The 17,035-nt window shown below is 39.9% G+C and overlaps 3 protein-coding genes across 10 annotated transcripts; 1 reads left to right on the top strand and 2 right to left on the bottom strand.

The window, feature by feature from the left end:
• Positions 1-3,541: 3,541 nt before the first annotated feature.
• Positions 3,542-9,556, top strand: LOC104425888 (cytochrome P450 720B2). 3 transcript variants are annotated; one of them, XM_010038740.2, is made up of 11 exons: positions 3,542-3,805; positions 4,400-4,589; positions 6,027-6,330; positions 6,730-7,054; positions 7,145-7,294; positions 7,741-7,983; positions 8,074-8,163; positions 8,443-8,521; positions 8,629-8,750; positions 8,940-9,067; positions 9,167-9,556. In XM_010038740.2, the coding sequence occupies exons 3-11, from the start codon at positions 6,068-6,070 to the stop codon at positions 9,261-9,263; spliced, it is 1,497 nt and encodes a 498-aa protein (XP_010037042.2). In that variant the 5' UTR covers positions 3,542-3,805; positions 4,400-4,589; positions 6,027-6,067; the 3' UTR covers positions 9,264-9,556. The 3 variants fall into 3 exon arrangements, with proteins under 3 accessions (XP_010037042.2, XP_039161564.1, XP_010037041.2); XM_039305630.1 differs by lacking the exon at positions 3,542-3,805 and having other exon boundaries at positions 4,316-4,589; XM_010038739.2 differs by lacking the exons at positions 3,542-3,805; positions 4,400-4,589 and having other exon boundaries at positions 5,980-6,330.
• Positions 4,163-16,539, bottom strand: LOC104425890. 6 transcript variants are annotated; one of them, XM_039305633.1, is made up of 5 exons: positions 16,315-16,536; positions 15,045-15,201; positions 13,684-14,214; positions 12,932-13,037; positions 4,163-4,187 (listed from the first exon to the last, which is right to left on the bottom strand). In XM_039305633.1, the coding sequence occupies exons 1-4, from the start codon at positions 16,385-16,387 to the stop codon at positions 12,941-12,943; spliced, it is 858 nt and encodes a 285-aa protein (XP_039161567.1). In that variant the 5' UTR covers positions 16,388-16,536; the 3' UTR covers positions 4,163-4,187; positions 12,932-12,940. The 6 variants fall into 6 exon arrangements, with proteins under 6 accessions (XP_039161567.1, XP_039161569.1, XP_039161568.1 ...); XM_039305635.1 differs by having other exon boundaries at positions 4,163-4,179; XM_039305634.1 differs by having other exon boundaries at positions 4,164-4,193.
• On the bottom strand, positions 9,743-12,221 carry LOC104425889 (probable pectate lyase 4). The gene is made up of 4 exons (XM_010038741.3): positions 11,079-12,221; positions 10,551-10,906; positions 10,295-10,430; positions 9,743-10,203 (listed from the first exon to the last, which is right to left on the bottom strand). Exons 1-4 carry the CDS (start codon positions 11,541-11,543, stop codon positions 9,985-9,987), a joined length of 1,176 nt encoding a protein of 391 aa, XP_010037043.3. The 5' UTR covers positions 11,544-12,221; the 3' UTR covers positions 9,743-9,984.
• Positions 16,540-17,035: the final 496 nt, after the last annotated feature.

Here is a 17,035-nt window from a genome sequence, read left to right as displayed (position 1 = left end):
GGCATTACTTAATTCTTGTAGCTGAAGGACTTAGAATTCATGTTTACATTTCACCATTACAATGGTTCACCCTGTGTAAATGCTGGAATTGAACCCCAGGAGTTAAAAACAATGGTATCAGGAAAAAGCATGAGAGCTTAGTTGAGGAAATCCTTGAATCATGAGAAAGTACATTTCTCCTCAACTAAGAAAACCGGCAAATGCATCAAACACAAGTAAGCTCAAACAAGATCACCCCGTGCAGCTTTATAGGCACGCACAGGCCCAAAGGATAGAAGGCAGGAGGAAGAGCTCCATAGCAGATACCAGTAATTAATGTCTCTCATATAAGATTCAGATGGATTTAGAAGGACAGCAAGATTATCAATTGGGAGAAGGGATAATACAGCACCATCACCATACTCAGGTAAAGGCTCAATCAAGTCTCTGTCCGGATCATCTCCCCAAATCAATGTTTTCACGACGGCAGATCCCCACATGACGTCAAGTTTCGAATTGGTATCAACGTTTTTCCTCGGAATCCTAAGTCTGTCTGGTGCAGAGCACCCAAAGGAGCCGAAGTACAGCTGAAACCAAAAGGAAAGCATCCCCAAGTAGTAAGGCAAACACTTAGCCAAGGTATGAATATACAACAATACAACTAGATGATAATATGTAATATTCTTCATAAGTTTGTGAAACGAGTTAACTTCGATGTAAATCATAATTTTGATTATATATTTCTTCGGTTGTACTTGGCATTATTATTTTAATGTAATATTCTTATTTTAGTTCTTGTCATTGCAATCTATGAACATCATAAATTATCATTTTCAATATCTTAAGTTCCATTTAATGAAATAATCAAATACTACTAACATTTTTAAAGATTGAGTAACCCAGTGAAAACGCACAAGCCACAACGCATATAATATTCTAATAGAACGTGTAAATGATATTATCAAGGATTATACTTGAAAGAACTAGAAGATAGGCATTATGTTGAAGCTTAACTTATTTAGACTATGTTATGATAAAGTCCAGACTTTTAGGCTAAATATGTTCTGACGTAGACTCTAAGGATGAATATGTTCAGACCCAAGTCTAGATTATGGAATTTACTTCAGACGAATAGGTTTAGACTTAAGTTTAGACTTTATACTGAAGATAAAGATTGAGAGAATTACTCACATTCCCATCTTGACGCAAGTTCAGAACGAAGCAAGTCCATAACATGATAGGTCTAAAACAAGATCAATCTAGAATGTACATAAATGATGTGGTTTGGATTTCACACCTAGAAAGATTTGATTGACTCAATACTATTCGATTGAAAAATCAATCTCAAGACGAGTTCTTTCTAAATGGAGATGCTCCACTTATGGAGATTCAATTTTGTCACTCAACGGTTATTTAATCTTCTTGATATAAATCTGTCAAATGGGTAAATTGGAAGATGATCCTCTGAAGATTGTCCAATGGCTAGTTTGGAAGCGGAATAGCATACAAGGAGACCAAAGTGCCGAGGAACAAGTAAGAGAAAAAGTCTAGAATATATAATTCCAAAGTCTAAGCATACTTTGAGCTTATACACTTGTCTTTCATAAGCTTAAAATTATAATCATTTGAGAGGTGTTGATAGTGTTATAAGTGTGTGCTTGGTTTAAGATAACAAGCCCTATCGGCTTGGGTATAACCAACACTAGTTTTGGATAGAAGCGCTTGGGCATAAGCAGCTCAGCTTGACCGTAAACTTTCATTGATTGTTCAGCGGAATACAACCAGTAAGTTGTCAGTGTGAGAGAGTAAATGTAAACTTTTGATAAACTGAATCACTATAAACCTTGTATACAATTTCCCTTATCGCTAAACTCTTCTTGTTTATTACTATATTCTATTGCACACTCATAATGTGCTTCAAAGTTTGTTATACTGCTCAAATGATTCTGAACTTTGTTCAAGAATCTGACATTTGTTCGAATTTTGTTCTTGACTCTTTCTATTCTGTCTTAAATTGTCAAGATTTTATAGAATCACATCTTAACCCCCCCCCCTAGGTGATACTTGCTAGCTACATCATATTATAGTCGAAATAGTGATTTAATCCAAATAACAATACATATGAAGTGCTTAAAGTGGGTTAATTAGGCGAATATGGATATTTATAGGTTGGATTAAAAATGAAAGTACATTATTGGGTTGGATATGATTGGATACAGGTCGGGTTGGGTATATGTCACTTAATCTGTATTTCGTATAAATGGGTTAAAATAGGTTAAATAGATTAATTTTGTGTCGGACCAATTTTGACTTGACTCAAATCATCCATTTGATAGTCCTAGGTGTTATCACCATTTTCATCTTTGGGGCCATCAATTTCGACCTGACTCACACCAAATAGTTTTTATAACAATAAACCATAGAAGCACATTTAAAAAGTCAGAAAATGGCCAAAAATAAAATACGATTGGACCGCTTGCTCAATTAATTAAAACCATATGGTCTCCCATGTAGAAAGCACCTTCTCGAAGGACCTCCAAAGTCGCGGAGCAGGAGGGAGATGATGAGAAAGAGAAACCCCTATTCTAAGAAAAGGACATGGACCGAAATGGCGCTTTCTTAAATACAACCATGGTAAACATAGAATAAATGATCACAATGTCCACGGAAAATATATATATTATTTATATGTAGTGGGATGGTCAAAGGCCTTAACTGACAACAGGCTTGCTTAAAGAAATGAGGGCACAATTAATATCTAGTCATCACCTTTGGCTTCTGCATTAAACTATGGCGCACATCATGCATGATCGAGAGGCATGTACATGCACACGCACATGCATAAACCCTAGTGGACAGGACTCTTGCATATGTAAATTGCAAAGAAGCAGGTCTATAGTGTTTTGCCCTTATTTTTTTCTTTTTTGAGGGTATCGCACGTCTGAGTCATGATTTCGATGATGTGTGGCTAAGTTTCGGCAGAATTTTAGGCTTTGCAATTTAGAATATTGCGAACTTTTACATCCAAACCTTTTTCAAACTGTCCTTTGCACGTTCCTTCTTTGACCGGGTTTTTAGTGGCTCCAGAATTCATCGATAAACCCTAGTTTTTACCTTTTCGCGATGACCTTGTTACCCTTGCGAGTGGCGTCATTTCCAGGGCGCATTGATGGGTGAAAGAATCATATTTCCTCAAAACGCATGCACGGAGAGGTTAACGTAATAATACCAAGAACCGCACGGAAGGTGGGGAAAAAGCACGAGTGAGTTGTTTCTTTAGTCTCGAGCTCATAACTGGTCAATGCTCTCTCTCTCTCTCTCGCGAATTATGATGCGCAGATATTACTCAAGCAGGTGGCAAGTCCAATGTGGCCTGTTGTAATTTAAACGTTAAACTATGCGAGTCAAACTAGTTTTGAGTTGGATGATCAAACTTGTCTTCTTGGGAATCTCTCCAACTTGAAGCTTACTCGCCTGGTTTTATGCTGTTTCGGTGGAACAGACGTTAAGCATAATTAATAGCAACTTCACTCTCTCTCTCTCTCTCTCTCTCTCTCTGCGCGCTTGCCAATATGAAGTTTCAAGCCTTTCTTGTGCATAAAGATAACGTTCCAGTGGTTTCGTATTGACTATCATGTCTCACAGTTTTTTCTTGAAGCATTGGAGGAACTCCGAAAGTTACTGAAGAAACATTATACACATCAACAAAAGAGAGATGTTGATTATTTGACAGATTACGGTTGATTTTTCTATTGTCTAGATTCAAAGTGGGAAGATCATATATTCTTTCTGGGCACGCCTCAGCCAAGAAGTATTCCACATCAAGGTATCTAGGAGGTGCTTTCTAGTCTTTGCTTTGCTTTATCTCTACACTCTTGCACATGCATGTGATGCATATATTCCATTTTACTGCACCTATTAATCATTCCATTGGATATAATTTCCCTTGGTCCTCTTTTTAATTTGGTTAAATTCATATAGAGATTATTTTAGTATCGCCTATGATTAGAGAATAATCTTTCTAGCTTCCTCTTGTATTCCATTCAAAGTTTGTTTTTTATCCTTGCTGCTTTTTGCTTCATTTTGTTCTACTTCATCCTTATTTTCCTAGGCTCAGCTGTAGCACGTAATCATAATCATGTCCCTTTTAGAGAATCAAGCTCTTCTTTTCATGCTCTCTCTCCCTCCCTCTCTCTCTCTCTCTCTCTCTCTCTCTCTCTCTCTCTCTCTCTCTCTAGGTGCGGTGGGTCTTGTTCTTCTCCATAAGATAAGAACAAGCTTCTCTTATATCTGTAGGAGAAGTTAATATTAGTTTTTTACACTGACCTAACATGCTTCTATTATAAGTGTGGAAGAAGTTAATAAGTAGTTTTTGCACTGACCTCTCTTTGGATCTCTTCTTTATATTTATGCGTTACAGTTCTCTATTCTCTTTGACGATTCAAAACTGGAGTAGTTAAGGAGAGAAGCATAGAGATTAGCCAGTGCTTTGTGCTTCCCACTTCGCTTCAAAGTTTAAAGTCTCTCTGCCAAGTAACCCTGGAATTGTCGTCGCAGGTGAACGCGCCAGAAATCTATTTGCACTTCATCTACTCTTACAAACATTTGAGGTACCCTCTATTATATCTGTAGAGGTTGAGTTCCTTACCGATTGATATCTCCACTGATTTAGTTCCCCTAAACAATATTTTCATTACAATCCTACGTTTTTGGGGCGGTTTGCAACAAGTGTGAAGCTCCTGTTGTAATAACTATTGAGGGTTTGCAAACCCTACTCGCAATTCTCATTGTCCCTTTCATAAAAAAAAAAAAAAATGAAAATCACGTCTGATTTGGCTGAATATAAATATGATAATTTCATACTTGAGAGATGCTACTAATGCTATATAAGAGTTCATTGCGGCTGTTGAACAACACACGACGAGCTTTTAATTGCAGATGAAACGAAGAAAAGCTGCCACCCTTTGTTTTATGAGTTATGACCCATTGTTTTTGAAGAGTTACTTATAACAGGCGAAGTTCTGCATCATCAGTAAGTTAGTGAAAGCTTTTAGTAAACACGTCTTAGATGTCTCCTTTTTAAGAAGACAAGAATTACGTACCTAGGTTCCAAACAATCGCAGTAAAAGGGGAAAAATAAAATAAATCAAAAGAACATTGTAAGAGTTCATGAAAATTGAAATACAGACCAGGCTTATATATTGATGGATTTGAAGTTAGTATCTACTATTTTAGTCCCCTTACTGGGATGGCAACTCATATATATTGTTAAGATATTTATACGAGGTTATATGCATTTTAGATACATGCAGTCTTCCTCTACCTACAAGCTTAAGCTTTTTGATTAGGCTTTCTGATAATGTGTGTGAGCCATATTTTTCCCTAATTTATTTTGCCTGTGCAGCTCCTGTTTGTCAAATTCCACATACCGTCCGACTTGCATATATGGCAAGCTTATATATTGGTGACCTAAAATTTCGTATCTACTAACTTAGCGCCCTTATTACAGGGATAACAAATCATACATGTGAAAAGAATGAATTTCGATAATCTTTTGTAGCTTCGATAGCTATTAATAATTTAGATCAATTTTCTATTGTTATTCTTACCAGAGTAAGGAATGTATGGTAATTAAAATTTTAGCACACTAGCCATTTTCACCATTTTCCTAAACATAAACTTCTTTATAAGGAAGATCTCGCCATCCTTTTACGAAAAAAATTAGAACAACAGCGACCAGGAAACTTATTACATATTTTCTCCCGATCATCTAACTCAGGGAATGCTGATTTTCTAGGAAGACAAAATAATTATTAAATTTTCTCAAGTACAAATACATACGTGGCCATCTTAGGTCTTCGCAATTAGGTCAACGAGTATGCTTTTGCCAACCTAATAAACAACATCTTATTTTATATTCCCTCGCATTCTGTGCTTAATATAAATTTCTCGAGTACGTATATTATATACCAAACGTGATGCTCCACTAAGTGATAAAGCCATTTCACCAAGAAGACAATGAATGACGACGAACGTCTTTTTGCCAGGTTTGCTCCGATCTCTATCCCGAGCTGAGCTAATCACCAAAATGAGAGAAACGACATCTGGTTCAAGAGACCGTTGGCCATTAAGCTCCGTGATCATCCTCGCGACGACGCTGGTATTTATCGCTTTTCTCGTGAAGTTAATTTCCGAGACGAAGAAGAGAAGAAGCGGAAGAGGAGGCAGCAGTGGCGGGTACAAGTTGCCACCGGGGAGTAAAGGGTGGCCGCTGGTCGGGGACACCTTTGCCTGGTTTGGTGCAGTGGCGAGTTCACACCCGCCTCGTTTCGTCAAGCAACAAGCCAAAAGGTATGCATGCTGCATTTTCTTGGCGCAAAGGACAAATGATATAGGTTGATAAGAATCACTTTAATTATTCTTTGTCATCAATCTTTGTTTTTCTTCAGACAAGAAAAATGTTTCCACATCGAACTCCCTTTTACAGTGTTATATTATGCTACTGACTAGATACATAGGCCTATATCATGGTAACTGTTTTAGTTTTTCAATAGATAAAAAGACAATAAAAGCTATTCTTGTTGATTTATATTATGCTATGAGCTATGTTTAATGCAATTTCACTTGATATATCATTACTTTGGCTGACTTTGAGTATTCAAATATGTCATGGTTAATCTTCTAAAAGAGAAGATGCACATAAGATTAAAGAAATTTTAAATGCGAATGGGTCGATTCTCTTTTGAGCAGGTATGGGAAGATATTCTCGTGCAGCCTGCTGGGGAAGCAGGCGGTGGTGTCGGTGGACCCAGCATTCAACCGGTTCGTGATGCAGAACGAGGGTAAGCTCTTCCAATCGAGCTACCCGAAGTCGTTCCGGGACTTGGTGGGAAAGAACGGAGTGATCACCGCCCAAGGAGAGCAGCAGAGGAAGCTCCACGGCATCGCCTCCAACATGATGCGCCTGGAGAAGCTCAAGTGCCACTTCCTGGAGGACATTCAGCTTGTCATGCTTCGGAGCATCTGCGATTTTCCGGACAATCAAGTCATCGTCCTACAAGATGTTTGTAGAAAGGCAAGTTCCACTGCTTTATTACGGGCTTTAATACCTCTAGGACATGAAAACTCGTGACATGAGCGATTTTCTGGGTTGATGATGAATCAGGTGGCAATAAATCTGATGGTGAATCAACTGCTGGGGATGACCAGCGAGTTGGACATCGACAACATGGCTCGGCACTTCTCTGACTTTGTCGATGGTTGTCTCTCTCTTCCCATCAACTTGCCCGGCTTTGCCTACCACACTGCCATGAAGGTATATTCATGTATTTGCAAGATTATGTTGTCAAAATTTTTTAAATCAGTAAAATTGACAAGATTAATGGACAGACCTACTCTAGACCTAAACACTAAAGACCTACCAATTTAGGAGATACAAATTTTCTGCATAGCAAATGATTAGGATAAGCGCTGAGTACACTTATTAAGAAGGAAATTGTTTGTTCAGACTCGCTCAATTTATACCTTAAAATTGGGTTGTTAAGATGATCATTGATTAAGTCCAAGCTGATATTAAGCCTATCGTATTGTCTAGGCCAGCCTAAAGTAGTATTGGGCCCATTCGACCCAAGGCGATTGGTAGGTCAATAGACAAACTTTATAATCAGGTCCAATTTTTCAACAAAAAGAAGAAAGTTCTGAGTTTTATACGCCAGGAATTAGGACTAAAGTGACGAGATTATGTACACATGCCCTTGGTAGGCTAGGAATAACATAGTGAGCAAGATAAACGAGACGATTGCGAAGATTAGGAGACTGCAAGGCTCGGCAGAGGTGGGCAATGGCGTGCTCGGAAGACTGCTCAGTGAAGAGAGCCTTCCCGACGAAGCCATCGCCGACTTCATCATCAATCTGATCTTTGCTGGGAACGAGACCACTGCGAAAACCATGCTTTTCGCCATCTACTTCCTCACTAAGTGCCCCAGAGCTTTGAAGGAACTCCGGGTAAATAACAAACATGCCCATGAGAATAATTAGCCCAAAAGAAAAAGAAACTATGTTCTTTTCTAAAGGGTGAAATTATGGTTTGAGCAGGAAGAGCAAGAGGGTTTACGGGGGCACAATGCAGCTGAAGCTGAGATGCTCACATGGCAGGACTACAAAGCAATGCCCTTCACACAATGTGTAAGTCATTCTTATTGCTTTTTCCCTAGGAAATGAGAAGGGAAATATTTATGATTTTTCGAAAGAAAAAAACCCGGTTTTCGGGTTTATTATGTCATTAATACAAAAATTCCCATATTCCAGCAATCTATCTCATCAAGAATCTACTTCCTAGTCCAATGCAGTCCTGGAATTTGCTCGCATGTTGCCTAATATATCTATGATGTTAATGATGTTTCCCGAGTTCAAAAGTTTGTCCTGACGCCAAATACTCAGAAACCCTAGACTCTTTTGGTGCAGGTGATAGACGAGACACTGCGACTTGGGGGGATTGCAATCTGGTTGATGAGGGAAGCCAAGGTGGACGTTGCGTATCAAGGTCTTTGAATTTTTTTTTTCTTTTGTATTCTTAAGTGGATAAGAATGAATTAATCGCTTATTAACGAATTAAACACGACGGATTTGTAATAATACTGCCCGATGCAGACTATGTCATCCCCAAAGGATGCTTTGTCGTCCCATTTCTTTCAGCCGTGCATCTGGATGAGGACTTGTACCCAGGAGCTCTCGACTTCAATCCGTGGAGATGGTTGAACCCCGATAATCAGGTCGGTCCTCCTACTGACAATTTTGACTATTAAAATTACATGACGTATAATCGGTCTTCTCGAAAATTTATAATTGGTGTTCTTGAAAATTGTAATATTCTTCATTAAGTATACTTAACAAGCGTTCTCGAAGCATTCAACAATTTAACTCTTTATTTATATATATATTATTGTTGTGACATGAAATAGGAAAAGAGAAATTGGAGGAATAGTCCATTCTATGCACCGTTTGGTGGAGGTGCTCGATTCTGTCCAGGGGCAGAACTAGCTCGCCTTCAGATTGCTCTCTTTCTCCACTATTTTGTGACTAATTACAGGTTATATTTCTATCTTTTCTATAATAATATCGAAAGAATGAGCATCCTTTTGTTTATAGACATAGTTAAATTTGACAAACTTTAATTTAATATGAGCAGGTGGACCCAATTGAAGGAAGATCGGATGACCTTCTTCCCCTCGGCGAGGCTAGTCAATGGATTCCAAGTGCGCTTGAACAGGCGAAGTCAACTTTGATTGATTCGCCCAAGTGACCCCAAAAATTGCTAGTGCTGTAAATACAACTTAATTTTCTGTTCTTTTTCCACATTTACAGAAGTAGAAATTTCACTGTTTGTGTTGTTCTCAATTTCTCTCGCTGCTTTCGACATTAAGAAGGAAGAAAGGGACGAGCCGATGTGAAACCTTTTCAATTAAGAGTCCCACGAAATTTGTGACCGACGGGAAATGCACGTAATGATACACTTCAATGATTTTGAAGTGCAAAAATGATTTTTTTTTTTTTTTAATGTTACATGGATTTAGTTTTACCGCTCTATCTAGATCTATGCTGCACTTATAATTTGACTATTATTTCATTTTGTTCGGGATTTTCACGGCATCTTGTTCCAATTTATTATGGTAAAGTTATATTGCATCTGATAATTTGATTAAACAGCAGCTAATTGTTAATGTGATGAAAAATCAAATCAAAACTAAATGGCGCAAGAACACACTCAAGAATCAAATACATGTCATTACAATTTAGAACACCAATACTGGATTCATACTGTGCTTGTTATCATCCTCCAAAATGTCATGTACATAGAAGAGTGTCCAAAATATGCAGACACTTCATTTCTACTTAGCCTCGAGCACAGATCGATCCGTGTTCTTCCTCATGTTATCTAATAATTGATAATTCTTAGGTGTAATTTTAGATCGAGGTATGCTCGATCGACCTGAGTATCGCTCAGCATCAACATGTCCTAGAGCACTTGAGCACACCCGACGAGCTCGTCAGCGACCTCACGGATTGTGCATCGGCGACTGTAAAGCTCTGTTGCTTATTGTAGTGAGGCTTCGCGCCGCCAAGCCTTCCCTTTTTCCTGAAAGAAGCTCCGTTCTCAAACACATCCCCCACTGAGTAGAAGCTCCAAGCCGTTTTGCTCGCGTGGCTTCCTAGTCTCCATGTAACCTGCACATCAACATCATCAAAATCACCAATTTTATCGATATCTTTGGCCTGAATGCAGTAGATCCGCGTTCGAACGTGATCTCTGGCTTACCTCCTTATTGCCTCCTTTCGGTGCGATGAACAGGTTGGCTTCGCTCTTGATGCTCGGGCCCGAGCTTCCTCCGATTGCATATTGTTCCCATCCCTGGTACAAGTTGTTTGCCACATGTGCGTATCCGTGTCGAACCCTAGTTCATATGAAGATTGAATATGTCAATGAGCGAATCGGGAGAAGGAGATGATCTCCGGTCGACAGCATTGCCACCAACTAATCGCGCGTGCAGAGAACCGAAAACCTTAGCTACTACCTTGGCATTCGCTGGTTGCAATTAGGGCCGAAGTGGTTGTACACGATGGTGACCTTCATGTTGCGGTCGCGGATGTAGCCGTCGTCATGGCCGAGGAGCATGACCTTGTCTTGGTCACGGAACCAGTTGTTGGAGATGGTGACCTGGTTGGACCCTCGTGTGACGTCGAGGAGCCCGTCCTGGCATGCATAGAGCGTGTTGTGGTCGATCCACACCTTTGTCGCCGTCACGAGCCGGATGGCGTCACCGTCTACTTGGCCGAGGGGCAGGATTTTGGAGTCTGGCCCGATCACCTGGCTCGGTGGCTGCGCTTGGCAATTGTGGATGTATAGGCCGTGGATAATCACATCCGTAGCCTGATCACAAGCAATTAATTTCTCATAAATACCCAACTCAGTGAACCGGAAAATATCATGACAGACGCTCAATCATTGACGTAGGGAGGTAATTTTCCAAAGTATATATGCAACCTTCTCAAATTCAAACAGAAAAGAAAACTAGAATAATGCAGGAAGGCTTGGGACATACCTTATAGACCAATAAACATCCACCTCCGGTGATGTGAACAGTCACGCCGCGGCCATCTATGGCGGTGAAGCTACTCACGAGGAGAGGTTTCTGGAGATTGATGGTCATGTCCCTCTCGAACGTGATCCACACTTCGCCATTTATCAAAGTGGCTCCATACCTCAGTGTCCCCGGTCTCGGCCTCAACGGGTCGTCGCTTGGGTCGGTCACGGTGTACCGCACGGTCCCCTTGCCGATGTTGCTGGTCATCTTCCCACTGAAACCAACCGAGCAGCGGGCCAGCTGCTGCCGCTGCCTCCGCCAGTTGGGGTTTGTCCTCCAGCACTGGTCGATCGTGTTCAAGCCGGAGGGGCTCTGCTGCGATCCATGGGTGAGGCTTGGGGCCGGAGAGAAGAGAACGGCGATGAGGAATGCCAAGGCGAAGTGGCAAGGGATGGTGGCGGGCATGGTGCGAGGAGAAGCCATGTCAGTGTGTTGTGAAAACAAAACATGGAAGGGAAGGCTTATATATACGAAGAAAGCCTAGGGAAAGTGGTTAGTAAGGGTGGTTCTAGAGTTTGTTTAATTGGTTTGGGAATTGTCGGAGAGGATTGATAAAAGCAGCTTGAAATAGAATGGCTGTCTTTGCTTCGGCGGTTTATACGACAGCTTCGCCCCATTTTGAGATCCGAACGAGAAGGTCGTTTTTTAGTACTTCTCGAAGTGGACAAGCCCTCGTTTTCATTTGATAACTAGCAAAAAGTGATTTTTTTGGGGCTCTCCAGAAGGAGTATCGTTGCAAATAAGCGACTCGACAGAGTAAATCCTCCCGTTTGATCGGTTCCCATTAATTTTCTAGTTCAAGCGACAAACGGACAATTGGCAATCGGGTGGTCGGAGCTTAGAAACAAATTAAGATTTCGGAGAAATAAGAGCACAACGTATTGAATGTCCCCCAAGAATAGAATGGAACTTGCCATTTCATATTATCACATGCTCCTTCACCTTAATTATGAATGATCCCCACAGATTGTCGACAAAAAGAGTAGCAATTTTGGTTTTACTATATCGATCAACCAATCATAATAAATAAAACTGCTGTAATAAGATGAAGTTGTTAAATTCGAATATATGGATTATTAGAAAAATAAATCTACGCGAAAATTATTCCATTCTACCTTCATTTTCGTAGAATATCAAACCCAATGTTTCATCTTAAAACTTTCCATTAAACGTCCCACCCATGTAAAAGCAACGTAGCATAAGCGGACTTAGAGAACATGAAGTCCCATAGGTAAATTCTAGATATTTCATATTTCAAATTATCACCGGTTAGTCCCCTGCATCGGACGGGCTATAAAGCTAGTCTAGAAAGATGGTACAAAGCTCAGGAAATCAGGGACGACTGTTATCCTGCACAGTCCAAGAGCCACAAAAATTGCTGTTTTGTTCTTTGCATAGTGATGTTCTAAGTGCTTCGGACAACCTTCATGAACACCACAAAATCTTCCGAGAGACCTTTCCTCACAAGACAAACCTCGCAGCTCAAAACGGCATTTTACCCCTCCACATCCTCCGTGTTGGAAGAAGAACTTGGAATTCTCCAAGTCCTCGCACGCAATGCTTCGACACTTAATAAGAATTTCACTCTCGTCGAGCCCTGTTTCTTGGTATCATAAGAGACCTGGCTGCCGGACTTTTTAAGGCCGGTCGATCGTCTTTGGGGCTCTCTCTCCCTTCTCTCCCTCTCTCCTCTCTCTCTCTCTCTCTCTCTCTGCATAAACATACAAATTATACCGGGACGACTAAAGGAGGACATCCATCTATTAACCTCATTTGAAAAAGACAGGTTCCTGTAAAGTCCAAACAATTACCTTGAGAATTTACAGTTTCTTCCAGATACTGACAATACCATCTGCAAAAGATTTAAGATTTCCCCACAGAGATGATTTTCTGGATTTGTCCACATCATCGTTCCTTCTGAATGACAGTTTCTAGTCAGCATGCGACCAATAATAGGATGGTAATAATTCATGACGTGCAAAGAAAAAAATTTCGCATCTAAACTCCTACATACAGAGGCACAGTCATAATTGGATAACTCATATTAATTGATGCTTATCACGTAAATGCAAGGGTAAGCAGATGCTTTCACGCCTTCCTCTGCATGGGTGTGCCCATGCAAACACACATACATACATGACCATATGCGTGCACACACTGGTGCCTGCTTGAGTATGCGCTAGTGTGTGCACACAGATTGCATCTGAGAAAAGCACTGATGTACATGGGTCTTCTACAAAAATATACTTCCCAATAGAAGAAAACCATCAATTATGCTCCGATAGCAGGTTTGGTGCATGCCAAACAAACTCTAAATGCACACAAATCATGACGAGGATTTGTCATTTTCTATCAGGAAGGCTTTGTCATCTATAACTATAGTATTTTTACTCTTTATCATTTGCCAAGTATAATAAGAGAGTTAATATCGAGGTATGGTAAAGCATTCGATATATGGCATGTAAAGACTGGTCGAGCATAATTAAGAGAGGATGCAATGCAGCAACGTAGGATAAGCATGTACTACCCAATTGATGACATGATAATAGGCAGCGAGACTTACTTAACAGTCTCAACATCATGTGAAGGCTCCTTTTGCAGCTCCAGAGCACCAGAATCTGTCAAATTTTCCCTGGGAGAATGCCTAGCATTATCCTCGTGTGGATGAACATCCAAAGAGACATTCCGCACTTCCATTTTGACACTATTCTTCTCTGCCACACTATCACTATCATCATCCTGTATTTCCTTCCTGTTAATATCCTGTAATTTGTCACGACTCAGATGAGAAACACCCATAATTTCTTCTCTTGGACCCTGATTCTCAGCAACAACAGACATCAACCTATCATCTTCAACTTCAGTCACAGCATTCACAGACACTTTGCGGCTGTAGGTGTCAACTTTAGTCCTGGATTTCTTCACAGGATTCAGCTTGGGACCTGATGATATTTCAGTTCCACTAGTTGATTGAGGTAACTTGGATTTGTGCTCTAGCTCCTGAATAATCTTTCTAATAACATAATAAGAACCACCAACATGATTCATAGCATCAGAAGCAGTTGGAAACTTCCCGGCATTATTTGATCTGTACCTGCAAAGGGATATTCTAACTTGCTCAAACAGAGAATAACAATTTGGATAACCATGATCACAATGCCAAAACGAGCCCCTTTCTCCAGCTATTTTCATTATAAATGGTCACCACCAGTCAAAACAATAACCTTCCAGGGAAGGATATCTGCTTTGTACTGCTCCCCAACTCTTGACTGATCTAAAATGGGAATGAAAGTACATGAAAGCATGGACTATTCTTTGAAGTTAAAAAATGTCAGTCAGAAGCAACATAAAGAAACATGATTTTGACAAGGCACTTTTTCTACTAGATCTGGGAAAAGGAGCAATGTTCTATGTAGAAAGGAGAGCTCCTTTTCATATTCAATAGACAATTACCAATGTATTACCTGGCCTCGTACAATTTACCAACAGAAAAGCAACAACAATTTCTACTGTTAAAATTTTCTAGGAAATGCTCTCCAAACTATAATCTCATTTCAGCATATTGCTACAAATGATCCATATGAGAATCCTAAATTGGCCAATCTTCTCTAGAAACATGAAAGTCTGCAAAACCATGTAACTAGTGCTAACACCAAGGCTATGAAAAAAAGTTCTCAAGGGACGGAGCAAAGAAAAACTTCAAAAGGAAAATGCAGTCTACTTCACTTTCGAGAACCTCACAAAACAAACAGCCAACCCAGAATTAGTAAACATGGTCTTCTAAAGAGAAAAATATCCCAAGTAACTTTATACAAGAAGCAAAGGCTCCAGAGAGGAAATTTGATAGGTATGCACATAATTACCATATATGAAGAGCATAACATAACAGAAGAAACAGATGCGGCATTCGATATATATACGTACTCATTAACATAACGTTCCACCATAGCTTGACGTTCATCTTTTGGAATCCGCTTGCGGCTTTTACAAGAATTTGGTGACTCGGAAGAAACAGATGCAGCATTCGATATGGCGCACCACTGAACTTTTGATCCATGAGCATCCGTTCTGTTGGTCAATACTGTCAGATATCGAACTAGAATTAGACGAATTAAGATGGGAAAAAGGAATGGTCAACCTATTTCCAAGCAGAATGGAAATTTAAAAACTGAATATTAAAGTTTTCAATTCTTAAAGATGTAGAGAGATGAAAGTTGATTCAGGAATCATAACCGGATGCTGATTTCTTACAAAGGCTCGTACCTAGACCTAGCCTGAATGCAACATTAAGTTTATGTGTGCAAAGGATTGGCAATTGAATTTTTTTTTTTTTTTAAATTTTGGATACTGACTAACCACATAATATCCCCCTAGAGTCGATCTCTTGATGTGATGCATCTAGTTGCCAACAACATTAAAAGAACCCCTTCTTCTACCGAAATAATCCTTTTTTAAAAAAAAAAAAAAATCCCAATAAGGCTGATATAGCTGCTTAAAAAGTGCTCAAGTCTGATATCATCCCTGGTAACTGCCCAGTCATAATGTCAGTCTGTTAATATTAACTGCAATGGGGACATCCACGCACCCTCCACATGACAACAACGACACCCTAAATTTTCAGAATGTCCTTGAGCAAAAGCAATTCATTAAACGAAGAAGAAACAGCACCGTCAAACTCCTGATATATCACCCATGTATACGTCTTTCCCCCTAAGGGAAAATAGATGTTCCGGGTTCTCCAAAAAAGGCACCAACATCAAGCAAAAGCTCTTCAATCCAGTTCGACCCTTAAGTAACTTCGATGGTCTCATCAGACAAAACTTCAAGCAGCACTTCATGCAGTGACTTCAAACATGTCAATCCCAGCAAAGCATAATCCCTTCTAGCAAAGTCTTTTACTCATCTCATCTCATCTCACATCGCGACTCTCAAGCCTCTCTGGTTTTTCTTTGACCCATACCCATCTACTCGAAAACAAAACAAAGGACCCATTTGCATTCTGCACATTCAACTGACCCAAAAAAAAAAAAAGAGAAAAAGATGAGCCCTCCATCCAAATCAGACTGTGATATAGAGCCGGCCATTGAAATTGAGGGAAGCAGATATAGAGAAAAAAAGAAAAGAAAAAAGAACAGAACCCAAAACAGCAGAAGAAGGAAAGATCATAGCAAATGGGTAAGGCAGAGAAAGGTACCAGCTTTAGCAGCGGAGTAACCGAGACGAAGCGTCGATCGCCGCCCTCTTGCTATGATCCGCAAAGCCCTCATATTTTTCTCAGCTTCTTCTGCTCATGGCGTGCTCGCCGGCCCCTCTTCTGCGCGCGAGACTCCGATGTCGCCTCGGAGAGAGGGAGAAGAGGAGAGAGAGAGGGTTTTTGAAATCGGGAGTGAGGGTTTTAACGAGTTGCGGGCGAGTCAATGTGAACCGGCGGCCGAGTCGGCGAGTTACCGAGTCCTCGGCGTCGTTGTCTCTTCTTCGCCGGTTTTTTTTTTTTTTTTTTTTCAGTTTTCCTTGTTAGAACCCCAAAAATGCGTCGCAAATGGGGATTTGGTAAAATAAAGGGGAAAATTTTGTGATTTAAATGGCAGGTTGAGAAATGCCCAAAATGGATTTATATATTGATGCAATAATATTACACTTATGTTAGATTATTAACTTCATTTTGATGTGGTAAGGACGTTCTCAAGCCTCCCATTAAGCATGGAGAGCAAATATCATCAAAAATCCTAAAATATGCCCAATTATTTACCCTAAATTTTTTTTTTTAATTTTAAATTTGTACTTTTATGACACATTCCCCATTCATCAAAGTTCTGTCAATGAGAATTATAAAACATCTATCTACATAGACACCAGAAAGCAAACCATGATGTCAACGTGACTTAAGCGAAATAAAAATACATTATTTTGACTGA

Source organism: Eucalyptus grandis, chromosome 11 (assembly GCF_016545825.1).
Source record: "Eucalyptus grandis isolate ANBG69807.140 chromosome 11, ASM1654582v1, whole genome shotgun sequence".
NCBI lineage: Eukaryota > Viridiplantae > Streptophyta > Magnoliopsida > Myrtales > Myrtaceae > Eucalyptus > Eucalyptus grandis.
The sequence above is the reverse complement of the archived record's forward strand: the minus strand, read 5'-3'. Positions and strand labels throughout refer to the sequence as shown.